General features: G+C 41.4%; 1 protein-coding gene and 1 long non-coding RNA gene across 2 annotated transcripts; one reads left to right on the top strand and one right to left on the bottom strand.

The window, feature by feature from the left end:
- Nucleotides 1–561: 561 nt before the first annotated feature.
- On the bottom strand, nt 562–9,618 carry dnajc3a (DnaJ (Hsp40) homolog, subfamily C, member 3a). Its single transcript, XM_027018166.2, has 12 exons — nt 9,472–9,618; nt 8,993–9,103; nt 8,747–8,871; nt 8,578–8,652; nt 7,303–7,455; nt 6,588–6,769; nt 6,030–6,149; nt 3,337–3,442; nt 2,822–2,942; nt 2,046–2,178; nt 1,823–1,971; nt 562–1,130 (listed from the first exon to the last, which is right to left on the bottom strand). The coding sequence occupies exons 1-12, from the start codon at nt 9,551–9,553 to the stop codon at nt 976–978; spliced, it is 1,512 nt and encodes a 503-aa protein (XP_026873967.2). The 5' UTR covers nt 9,554–9,618; the 3' UTR covers nt 562–975.
- Nucleotides 8,979–12,348, top strand: LOC113582420. The gene is made up of 4 exons (XR_004775611.1): nt 8,979–9,065; nt 9,618–9,870; nt 10,536–10,635; nt 12,104–12,348. It is a non-coding gene; the product is annotated as an uncharacterized LOC113582420 (long non-coding RNA).
- Nucleotides 12,349–13,182: the final 834 nt, after the last annotated feature.

Below are 13,182 nucleotides of genomic sequence, written 5' to 3' on the forward strand. Positions count from 1 at the left end.
CCCTCAACCACTACAGAAAGTCCAAATTATTCTCATTACCAAATGAACCACTTACCATTCCATTAGCGATTATGGTTTCCAGCTGTTTCAAGTGAAATGCTGCTGTTCCTTTTTACAGTGCAGCTGACACTAAGGAAGCTGCCTCAACCTTTGTTATTAAGCCTCGATGTTGGAAAATATGGATTTGCTCAGGAATAAACTGTAACGTTCCCTGGAGAACATGTGAAGTGCCTGTTATAACAAGAGCCATGGCTACATAATTAAGTGTATTGATGAGTTCCTTAGGACAAAGAATTATGGATCACCACTGAGTGACTGTGAAATCCATGGTTAACTGCTGCATTGTTCAATAATAAGTATTATTCTTAAGCGGTTTATGGCACCTTTATAGCATGTAAGACAGCGGCCCAAATGGATTCCAAGCTGTAAAGTGGACAGATACTACCCCCTTTGACTCCAAAATGCCAGTTTTGAGGCAATATAGCAATACCTCTCACTGCTGTAATGAGTGATCTATACCATTTATTTTTGCTTAAAATAAATAAATCTGATAGTCCCCTATTAATTAAATAGACAATCATCTCTTTATTTCTGTATTTACAAGGCAGCATTGCTTAATTTATAGAAAAATAGTGCCATATTATATGTACAAGATGGTCTCAGGAATGGATCAAAGGTCACCACATGTGCGTAGTGGTTGCTTTGGAATGAACCCCACAATCATAAGATCCCTGAAGAAGGCAAAAAAAGGAGTCGCTTTAAATAACACCGCTGACGGATGTAAATAATACGGATGGGGGGGCTATCCATCCACCCCAGGATAGATGACTGTAACAGCGTGGGACACATCTCAATGCCACAGCAGTAGCTGTAGCCACAGTGACATTTAGTGTCAATTAGCGTCACCAGAGGGAACTGGCACCCGAACACGTGTCCGGTTCGGGCCAGGCCGACCTGCCCTCCTCCAGGCTGGGCTCAATTGAAGTTGAATTTGAAGCTGAAGGGTCCAGAGCCGAACGGGTTAAAGCCCTGGAAGCTCTCCCAGGCTCCATGGAAGTGGTGGTGACCACCTCCCTGCTGGCTCTCCGGATCCAGAGGGTCCTCGCCCTGGTCGAATTTGCTCCTCATCTCTGCAGACCAACAGGAAACACCCCCAACCCCTATCAGAACGTACAACTGCTTTTGAAAGGGTTTCAATATTAAATTGGTTTCTTGATGTTATTCACATTTATAAACAGCATTTCTCTCTTCACTCCCCCACTAATCACCAACCAGTCTAACATAATCCAGCAGCAGTAACTGATCTCACTTTGATCTGCATTTCAGTCTTATTACTTTTATTTTATCATATATCTGGTTCATTAGGGTCATTGGGCAATGGTAGCTCAGTGGTTAAGGTACATTACTTGTAATCAGAAGGTTGTTGGTTCAAGCCCCACCGCTGCCAAGTTGCCACTGTTGGACCCCTGAGCAAGGCCCTTAACCCTCAATTGCTCATCTGTACTCACTCATAATTGTAAGTTGCTTTGGATAAGTGTCAGCTAAATGCCATAAATGTAAAAGTAGGTACTTGCACCATATATAATTTCAGAAATGAGACAGCAGTGAGATTAAACAACATGTTATCCCCTTTTTAAAGTAAAACTGGTACAGCATACATACAGAAAGACAATCCGATTATAATTATAGTGGAATGTCTAGACCAGTATTTAGGACTACTGGAAAATGCAGATTATGTACATAAATCATGGGTTCTAAATTAAAATAAATCCCCACAGACGCAGTAAATGCCAGGAACAGGCATACTGATTTGAGTAGTTACCTGGGTCAGTGAGCACTTCCTTGGCCTGTGCAATGTCTATGAATTTCTTTTCTGCCTTCTTCTTGTCTTCAGGGTCCTGGAAATTGTCTGGGTGCCACTGCTGAGCCAGCTTCCTGTAGGCTTTGATGATTTCCTTCTTCTGGGCTGTCCTAGGAGCCACAGAAGCCATTCAGTTAATTACCCTTAACCTAATATCAAAAGGAGGTAGTGTGTCAGATCTCACCTCTTCACGCCAAGGATCTTGTAGTAGTCTCTCTTCTGGGACTGTTTGAGGAGACGCTGGGCTCTCTCCAAGCCCTCAATCACCTCCCGGTCGTTCTCGCTGAACTCTTTGGCACTCTCAAAGCCCTTAATGGCTACAGAATCAAGGCAGGTTTAGGGAACTATTCCAAAGACAGGAACATCCATCTGCTTACCTAAAGCAGCTCTGGAATCACGTTCCTGCAGCCTTCGTTCATATGCTGCTTAAGACCTTGAGGAGCTAAATTAAGCTAATTCAGCTCATTAAGAAAATTCAGTTCATCAAGGATTTGGACAGCATCTTACTTGTTGGAGCATCTAGTGTAAAGCTTAACTGCACGGAGAGTTTTTGAAAAGGTGCCTTATCGTGGGTTTCTGAAGGATTAAGTGAGTTCACACCCAGTGATCAGCTACAGAGTCTAAAGCCTGGGATGAAAAAGATATGCTTTTTTTTGTGTTGCTTTTCTCCCCAACAACATAACAGGCTCAATGTATCAATACTTCCAGAGCCTGCTTTTCCCTGCAACTAACAATAACTCACGAAGTGCTTTAATAACAAATCACAAGTCATTCATTTCCACTGCTAAGATGTTTGTTGCCATGGAGATGCCTATAGGCCATCTTATATGTGATTGCTCCAATATTCACAAATAGATGGGAGCCAAATGGAACCTTGGGTGGCGCTCACAAGCTATCTTTCAGGGAGTATCCCCTAAGCGCAGTGCTGAAGAGGGTACCAGCAACCCAATTCTAAGTTACCTTCTTCATACTGCTCATCTTGGAGGTAGGCTTCCGCCCGGTCCTTCAGGACATTCCCGTTCTGCGGGTCTGACTGCAGTACCTCACTGCACACTGGGATAGCTTTAGCACCCTGCTGATCCTGTGGCCATACAAAATCAAACGCTTACCACTAGAAACTACAGTGGCCTATAGATGATGTAGATAGTCAAAATGGCACAGCTGATGAAGGGCCTCTATCCAAAATATGTCGTTTCCCTGGAAAATCTTGTGTACTTTACTGCAGTTTTTCCCAATCTACTATTATTCTGAATGCATTTTCACTTTTTGGAGTCCAGACATCCATACTATTACACTGAAATTATGTAGTGACCAAAAAGTGTTCAACAAATCTAAAAGCTTATTTATTTTATATTTGGCAATTCTTTGCTTTGTTGACAGCTTTGAAAACTTTTGGCATGAATGTATAAATAAACATTTATCAACGTTGTGGCAGGCAGAGACACCTGGTGGCCAGGAATAGAATAGCCACTCACCTTAGAAAGACAGTGGCAAATGCGCTCTTTGGCAAGGAATGTGTACTGGGGCACGTCTGGTTCCGTCTTCATAACAGCCTCGTATTTACTCACTGCATCGCCATACCTGAGAAGGGACCATGGTCAACAAGATGGAAGGAGAATCAATTACTCATCATACAGCCCATCTTTTATGAGATCACGTCCCTAAAAAGGGCAGGGAGACACGTGAGACACGTGGAACTAGCCAGTGCTGCTCACACGGCATCATAGCATCAGCAGCTGAATGGTGTATGTGAGGTGGGAGGGACCCAGAAAAGTCCCGCCCTGCTGTCAATCAGCAGGAGGGAGAAAGCCGGCTGTCACTTCCAACACTCCGAGCGTAGTAACAGCTGTGCTGCGTAGCTCACGTATGCTGCTCAAAAGTCGTAACATTTACATGCGTTTGCGCTCCGATAGGAGCCACAGAGGATTTTGTATTTGCTTTAGCAGAAAAGACATCCACCCGTACTGTTGGCCTATGGGATCTGTGTCAAAATGCTAGTCTGACAACCAAGGTTGATTGGACTTGGTCTGTTGTAGGCATTTATACGGAGTGATCACTTTATTAAATGACATCTACTCTATTGCTGCATCTATAGGTTAACCTCCTGTCAGCCGGTTCTTGCGGCCACTGTAATCTTGGGTTAACTGACTTATGGTCTTGTATTCAGCACAGTGGTGCCATGTTTCCAGTGGCCTCTTCCATGAATAAGCTGCTCTGAAATCAGGGCAGCTGATTATGCTGTATTCATATGTATTTGCATGAACAGTATTTCCAAGGGCAATTACAGTACATTGAAAGATAAAAAGAACATAACACTTGCTCTATTGTCAAAGCAAGGTCATTCACAAGAGTCCAATAAAGGTAGACAAAACAGACAGAGGACAGTACTCCAGTATAGTCAGCCAGCTGACTACAGAGTACAAATACTGATGCCAGCAACTGACTATAAAATATCTGAAGTCAATTTGGTAAGGTTGTAGAGCAGGTATATCCCAAGTGCATGTCTTGAGCATTTCCTTGTATATGACATACACAGGTAGGAGATCTGCCCACATGACTTGGATTACTCCAATTTAGAATCAGTCGGTAAACTTGGGTACATTCTCTGATGAAAACCATAGGTCTTAAGCTGCAAGCAGCAAAACACTACCAATGGAACTTTAAACCATCATGGCTGTTCTTTACATTACAATAGTAAGTAGATTATGGCAGTATCACAGTATACCAGAGTATTTAGTATTCCCAAAGGTATGATTTTTAGTACTGTCAAAAATAGACACTCCTGTTTCTATTAAACTGATATGGACATTCAACTGTTTTTACTGATTACTTTTATCCCAATTTAAAATAAATAATAAAAAAATAAATAAACAGAAATGGACAGAAAATGCAGGATGCATTAATGCAGGAGTAATATTTAATATTTATTTAATATAACTCACCTATGTTGTGTGTTTACATTGTCACTACTGGTAGTAGACTAGTGGGTGATTAGGTTCAAACAACTCCCTACCTTCAACCCTACTCTGAAGCAGGCTCGTTTGATGTAAACAAGTCTAGGTCATAGATTTTGAAGCCTTCTATGTAAAGGATGTATGTGCTAGGCATGGAAGCTCCTCACATTCTGGACCAACCTACTGAAGTAGGCACGATAATACTGTTCAAAGTAAGCAACATATTTGAGCCTTTGTTCTATAGTTTCCATATAGAAAAGGAGCATTTCATTTATGATATCTAATTATGTATTGAGGCCATTCAAAAGTATTCATAAGTCAGTAAAGTTGGTCATTCATAATGCTGTCAATGTACAGCTAAGTGATTCTTTGCAATTTTAACATGCATGTGAACAAAAGAGGATCTAGAGCATTTAGTAACTTAATGAGTGTTGGGTGCTGAGCTATCAGAAAGGTGTATACTTGGATTTGGTTCACATTGTCTTTCCTGGCAATGTGCAGACTTTTAAAGAGGCCTTCTGCACAATCACCAGGTTAAATTATAGACCGCTTTAATACAGTGCATTCGAACAATGGAATAACAGTTAACTAATTTCCTGAGAACTCCCTAATGTGATAACAGTGGTCAAAAGCATGCAAAGAGTCATTAATGCCCTTTCTAGCACCAGTACATGAGCCACCTGTTTATAAAATGTTCTTCCTTTCTTTTAACCTGTTCCTGCCTCTTCTTAGCCCCACTACTGGCTCGCATATTGGAAATAAAAAGCAAAATCACAAAGACCAGCAAGCTTCAAGAGAAGGCCAACAATACAGCGGAAATGAAACGGATCCAACAGCAACACAAGGAAGCATTCCGCTTCTACTTCCTCCCACCCTTCTCTTCACATCACAGCTACCTTTGCTGTACTGTCACTGGTGGCCATCATTATCCATATTTCTTTGTAAGCTTGAAAACAGCAGTTTCTGCTGTAGTCCTGACAAGAATTGAGCTTATTCTTTCACCACCTCATTAGCCAGTCACCGATATTGCCATCAAATTCACACTTCATTGAAGAAATAAGTTATTCTTTTTGGATTCATCAGGATTAGCAGATACTCTTGCTTTTCACTGTACTAAACTGCCTTTCCCTTCTTTGTCGGTTAGCGTGGCATTAGTGTAGTAGTTCGGCATTAATGTTTGTGCGGCATTAGTGTATGGCGGTTGCTGGTCGCACCTCTGCTGCTGGATTAGCTCCTCTGCCGACATGATCTGCTTGTTGAGCTTCTTCACCTGCTTGTAGTGGCTGAAGCACTGCTTGTGGTCGGGGTCCAGCTTCAGACACTCTCGCACCTCGCTGCCCATGGAAACACAACCCGTGAGCACGCTCATCATTCTGTGTTCCATCTGACAGCACGCTTTGGAGGCAGTCACTGCCCCAGTTAGGAACGTCTGCAAGTTGCAGCGTCAACTGCTTGGAATATATGAGTGCAACACTACCAAAAAAAATTTTAAATACTGGATAACATCACTACAACATAGAGTACAATATGTTGTGATTGCAATGATCTGTTAATTCTAAGATAGATCTTAGGCTAGTTGCGCTGCCGTCTTCTCTGAAAACCTCTTTACCACTGTAACTACAGCCTGGATGGTTAAAGGTCTGACCGCATCTAGAAGAAATCTGTACTACAGCATAGCATTGCTCCTGTATGCATAAATTAATTGCACTCCCTTTCTCACGGCACCTTAAGTGTTCCCACTGCAAATGGAAAAGAACCCCACACGGCCTCACCTGAGGGACATCTCGTGGTCTCCTAGGTTATAATAGATGGTGCTGAGCTTGTAGAAGGCCTGAGTGTTGTCATTCCTCAACTTGGAGGCAGCTTTGAGGTCGCTGATGGCTTTGCCCATCTCCCTCATCTGAATGAAGCACTCAGCCCGCAGCTCCCGGGAGTCCACGTCCCACACGCACGTCTAAGCAGAGCAGGGAGCACAGACACAGTCAGGCAGAGGAAGCGACATCAAGCTCGGGTTCCGGCAACCTCTGCCCAAGCACCCATCCCAGCGTCTGCCACTGATCTGCCTGATGGTGTGCCTTCAAATGCTCAGTTAATGGCCACCTCACTGTGACAGAAACGCTGCCTCATCCAGCTGAGTGACTAGTCGTGTCAGACAGGTTCTGTTGGTCTAGTTGACGAGATGCATTCTTAACCCCATGTAAATAATTCTTCAAAGGTTTTGCCTTATGAAAGAATAGGCTGAGCAATACAACGCATCTTAACTGTTTTTTTTAATGTAAAAATCCAGACTGTGATGTGTTCCAATCAGGTGTAAGCCTGTTGACCTCATTTCTTCACACCCCTCTCTGTCCTGTGCAGTGGCCTGCCTCAGTGCCTGAGAAAAAGCTTTTGAGAAAAGCTTGATCACAGCAAAAAGACTGCTCTTCTCGGCAAGCTTTCAAAGGTGCACTAACCGAGCCAAAAGCAGCAGCGCAGCTACTAACTCACGTCGATGATGGTGTCTAGGTGCGATGCTGCTGAGCTGTAGTCCTCATGGCCAAAATCACTACGGGCCTGCGTCACCAGCCTTTGGATTTCGTCTGATTTCTTCAGCTGGCTCTGGGCTTCCTGCTCCTCTCTGCTGCTGGGACTGGACTTCAGCTGGAGAGCACAGTAAAGGGAGAGGCCTACTCAGTACCTGCTGGCATTTGGTTATTCTCAGTCTGAAGAAGTAAGAGGTCATCACTTCTCCTTTTGGAGGAAGCCAAAAAGGGATGTTATGATGTTCTTTTTGTTTAGTGCAGTTTGGTTTAAATCTTCAAATCATTTAATCCAAAGAGTGATTGAAAGACCAGAGGGCTAAAGCATTTCTGCAGCACAAAGATAAATCATGGTTTACAATGCCATAAACCACTCAAAGATTAACTGCTGTGTCATATGAAGCACATATATTTCACTCTCAAATTCGGGAATAAAAGTCTGTACACTGCATGCACAAGCACTATAAATGTGGATCATATACACCATTAACTATATACATACACAATCAAAGCCTGTCCATTTCAAACTGAATAATTGCAACCACATATAAACACAACTTTTTTTTAAAAGACATGTTAGACAAAAACATTATTTCAGTGTGTGTCATATCTCTGGACTCCTTCAGTCTGGCATTATAAAGAAATGAGATTTTAACTAAAACGTATTAAATTAACAGATCTGATGTGTAATATTTCAATTTGTACAAGTTCTTTGAAAACATTTTCATTATATTTTACTAATGCATAAAACCATGATACATTTGAACACTGATATCATGTTAGGAAATAACGTTCATACCGTCTTATCCATACAACAAACCAAAAACTGTTTTCTACATGACGATTTTTGGTATTTTGTAAAGGGCAACCTTAAAATAGCACATCAGCAAGCATTACACCACCACACCCCAATGCTCTACATTACCCAAGGCTTCACAAGAACCACCAAAACAGGGCAACAACATTCTTTAGTTTCCTTTTGGGATTAATAAAGGGTTATCTTAATATGTAGCTACATTTCTCCATAATCCAGCCAAAAAGTGAAAGTAGGCCTAGTCCGCATGCTCTAAAGTGCTGAACCATCTGCAAATACCAAACCTAACCACACACCGATGAAGTGAAGAAGATAATACACGAAGGATGCTTTAATATGCAGAAGGGCTATAACGTCATAAGGTAATGATTGAGGGGGGAAATGTGTTTCTATATAAACAAGGCAAGGCTTTCAAGAAGAGACACTCACCACTTTCTTGAAATCACCCTCCGCCTCATCCAGCCTCCCCTGCTTCAGAAGTAGGTTCCCTCTTTGAAGTCTTGCCTTATGAACGACACAGATCGCCAGCTCTAGTAGAGGGTTACGTTTTGCAACTTCCGTTATCGGCTCATGAGTCTCAGTATGGAACAAAACCTACCGACGTGAAATCGGGCTTAAGTTCGATAACTTTGGTGAGATCGGGTAGCGCGGATTTTGATTTTCCCATGGCCAAGTAGACCGTGGCTCTCCTATAGTAAGCCACGTAGCTCTTGGGGTCTCCGTCTACACGTGCACAGAAAGCGATGACGCTAAAGACAACACGTACAACTAGTGATGCAGATCGCGACGAGGTGATACTGCGCAGGAGGCTTCGCCCGGGCTCTGCAAAACCTCAACAACTCACCCACAGCTGCGTGGAAATGCGAAAGCGCGTCGGCCAGCTGTCCGGCAGCGAGAAGCTTCTTTCCCATCTCCAGGTGGTTCTCAACGCTGTTATCTTTTCCGCATATCACCCCTGTGATACATGGCAGTAAACACGGAGCAAAGGGCAGCCTGCCAGTCACAAGTCATGCTTCTAATATCTATGTTACTGCTTATTAGAATAACTGCTGTGGACCACTGGATCAACAAAAGTTGAATGCGGCCATTTCCACTTTCCACCGTACTGCGGACCGTCTGGCTAGCCTGTCAGTCGTACTGAGGACAGCTGAGACTTTATTATACTATTTCTCTAGGTAGCTCTTTAGGAAGCATATTGTCAGTCGTCTAAAGCCATGAACAGTTCAGTTCCGCATTGGGTGGTAGCTAGCCGGCTAAACAGCTCCCAAGTTAACCTAGCAAACTTAGCCAACCTTAAGAAAAATGAAAGCAAAATGTGATTACCTTCATATCGAAGATCGAGCAAAACGAACACAAATGGGACATAGCTTATCAATTTGTGCACGACTGGCGTTACTGTGACCATATTTTCTTTTTCCCCGTTACCCTCGTTATATGAGCTTTCGCCTATATTTTGCTCTGCGCTACAGGCTAACGCTACTGCTTCTGCACGGTGCGCTAGATACCCGCTGCGTGCCGTTCACTGACTCACTCTATCCGACGCCGACCATTGGTCGTGGGGCGCTCTGATTGGTTCATCATGCTCGAAACCCCGCCCACCAGGTCTTGTTCAACAGAGACCGGCCACGGCATCCTTGCGGGCGTCGTGTTCATCGATGTGGCAAGTATTTAAAAAAAAAAAAACATTCTGGGCTCCTCGGTGTTTTATTTTACAAAGTAAAGGTCAATTTTATTTAGTTATTTTATATTTATATAAAGATGATGTTCAGAATGGTATTTTATATGTTGAAAGGGCTCACGTCCATTGGCCCTGGTTTTAATGTTTGAATTTACTTAAGTTTGTTGTCACTTCACAAGAAGAAGCAGCTCTGTGGTCCAGAGTCTATAATAAGAGTTTTTGCTGAGACCATTGTCTTTGTCTGTAATCCTCTTGGACTGGTTTTAAATGGCTCATGACCTCTCTTTAACCTGTACAGGGCAGGCGATCTCAATTATTTAATGTTGACATCAAAACTTTTTTTTTTTTAAAGCCTTGACATCCATTACCTGCTTTGTGTAAGCTTTTTTTGGAAAGCTATTACTCACATGAAATGCCTCACGTTTAAGCTGTCAGGCCTAGTGATAACTTTTTTAAAACAATGCAGTTTTGTGTGTTGGAAGAGAGACAGCGGGCGAGCGAGAGAGAGACAGGGAAAGTTCCGCTGTGAAGGATTTGCGACTAATGTTTAATTTCGAAATAAAACGACTGTCCGAGAAGGGAGAGTTCCACTTTCATCGTTTTCCTTGCACGATTTGAATATAATTAGCATTTTTACGGGTGCTGCAATGTCAACATTACCGTTAAAGTTAAGACTTCTTTTACTATGACAAACTCTGGTGCGTTGTAGATTTGCTGCCTGCGTGACACCTGCGTAGTCCCGAAGTTTAAACTTTATTTGCAGCGACGCAAGAGGCACTTCTGATGAGCACTTCTGCAGCTCCCATTAGGTAAATATATTATATTTTATTTTGTGTTGGGATTTGAATGAAAGCATAATGAAAAAAAAAATGAATTCAAACACATGCTACGGACATTTGTTTTCGAGTGCAATATGCGCTTTTATTGTGTCTATTTTAACTAAGTTGATTCAGATAGTAAGATAATGATTTAAGAAGAGTGCTTTATTAAAAACCTGATATAGGTAATAAAATACTATATTCTTTGTACTTAGAAATAGGCAAAAGCTTAATTTTCTCTTCACACTGAAATGAGCCTTTCTTCAATATGAGAAAGATGGATTAGACTAAGATTCTTCTACATCTTATAGCCCTGTTTCCTATAGTGCTGCTCCTGGAATCCCAGTTCATAGTAAATGTCTACCACCTAAAACACACACACACACACACACACACACACACACACACACACACACACACACACACGTGTTGTATGTGTCTTTTGCCACAGTCAGTTCATATAAACCTTCTAGGATTCATTTCATGTGTGATTTCTTTTCTGATCATTATAAATACACCAAGGTTTTAGGGTGCATTATTTAAAGACAACCAGACAAGGACACTGATCCCATATTGTGATTTTAATGTGCATTTTGAGCCCTTAAATGTTCTGTATGCTACTTAAATACTGACATAATGCTATTACTGACATAAACACCCAAGGGCAGCATAAAAACATATGACCACAGGTAACTAAATATTTTTATGTATTCTGATAGATGTGAGCATAAAGACTTGTCATTTTTTTAAATTAAAAATTGGAATTGTGTTTAAGCATCAATAATGAAGCAAACAGCAAACATGTTGAGAGTTTTAAGGTGTGTGTGTGAGACATTCTGACTAGGCAGTCTGAGCTTGGAAACCTCAGATCCAAATCCTGGAATGTAGATTTGTGGGATTTGTATCTTGAGGAAACGGCAAAATGTCCTAGGGTTTTCTTTGGAATTCAAAAAACTGTCCAGACTTGATTTAATTAGATTTAAATGACAATTTTTATGCTTTTCAGGTTGTGACTGCTGTAAATTATATTATAAGGGTATGTGCAAAAAGCTGTAAAAATGACATGAGTAAATATTTATTTAATTCCCTCACCTATTTCTTTCCAATAAATAGATGAAATAACTTTTCCCTTTATTTAAAAAACGATGGAAAGCAAATCTCCACAAACTCAACCAGAGTTTACAGTACGTGAAATGATCAATATGACTTTAGGTTATCACGGGTTTGGTAAGTCATTACGACATTTGAAATACACATGAACAAATAATAAAATTAGTTTTTTTTAGGTTTGTGTATTAGTTTGTATGTGAGAGAACATGCTTCTGTCAGCCAACCATTTCCAGCATCATCACATTCTTACTTTGGACTCATTTTACCTTAGTATAGCCATTTTACACTTGCGGCAACGTGTGTGTGTGTGTGTGTGTGTGTGTGTTTCTGGTCTCGTCTGTGGTTTTAGGTGTGTCTGAGTAAAGCTCTGGATGGAATGACTGTACAGGTGCCAGAGGCTGTGTCTGACGGTCTAGACAGCAAGATTAAAAACAAATACAGCGCCCTGTGAAGCCCCCACGATGCACTGAGACGGTCTGTGACTGACCACACTTTAATCACCAAGACGAACTGACCTCTGGAACTGACCATTCATTCATAACCCATTTGAAGCAAACATAAATAAATCGAAAATGGATTGTCAGACAAATGAAAGTTTTCTGAAATGACCATCATTCTTTTGCATTGACTGAGAGAGATTTCACAGGTAAAGACAAACAACTGCAGAGTAGTGTGAGAGATTCTATATGCAACAAGTATTCCTGAATATTTACTTTGGTTAAACATTTCTCATTCATTTCCAGTGATTGTTAGTCATTAGACCAGTAAAAGTAATGTCAGGGTACTGGGTTACGTTATAACATGGTCTGGACAGAGAACTGTAACTGTGACAGTCTTGAATGAAATTAAAATAGGCCTGCAAAAAAGATTTGAAAAAAGACTCAAAAAATAGTTACCACTTATTGAATTAATGCTTATTTCAGAAATTAAGCTACTGGACTAGTAATCAGACAGATGCTGGTTCAAGCCACACCTTTGCCAAGATACCACCATTGGGCCCCTGTGCAAGGCCCATAATAAGGCCTTCAATTTTTTGGTCACAATTGTTTTTTGGATGAAAACATCTGCTAAATGCTGAAAATGTAAAACTTTACCTTGTCAGTGGGCACAGTGGTCATGCAAGGACAATAATTTCTTCCTGTGCTGTTCACTGATGTTGAATGGTAAGAAAACAATATTAGGTTTATATTAGGCTTGGGCAAATTTTTTTATGGTGATGTTACGACCCTGTCTAGGCTGGGAGGCCGTAACATAGGGTTTGAGTGTAACAGCAGTAATAATTAATAATAGAATGCAAACTAGACAAATAGGTTGATAGCAAAGGTCAAGTGTATTTACAAGTTTTGGTGTTCGGATACAAGAAACTGGTGCAATAGCATCAGGTGTGGCCCAGGCCAACGCAACAAACAAAAACCACACTAGAAACAA

Source organism: Electrophorus electricus, chromosome 25 (assembly GCF_013358815.1).
Source record: "Electrophorus electricus isolate fEleEle1 chromosome 25, fEleEle1.pri, whole genome shotgun sequence".
NCBI lineage: Eukaryota > Metazoa > Chordata > Actinopteri > Gymnotiformes > Gymnotidae > Electrophorus > Electrophorus electricus.

Coding starts and splice junctions, on each gene's coding strand:
- dnajc3a (XM_027018166.2), bottom strand. CDS start 9,553: ATGGTCACAGTAACGCCAGTCGTGCACAAATTGATAAGCTATGTCCCA. Junction 8,653..8,746: donor TTAAGCCCGATTTCACGTCG/GTAGGTTTTGTT, acceptor GTCGTTCATAAG/GCAAGACTTCAAAGAGGGAA. Junction 6,150..6,587: donor GACCACGAGATGTCCCTCAG/GTGAGGCCGTGT, acceptor TTCCATGGGCAG/CGAGGTGCGAGAGTGTCTGA.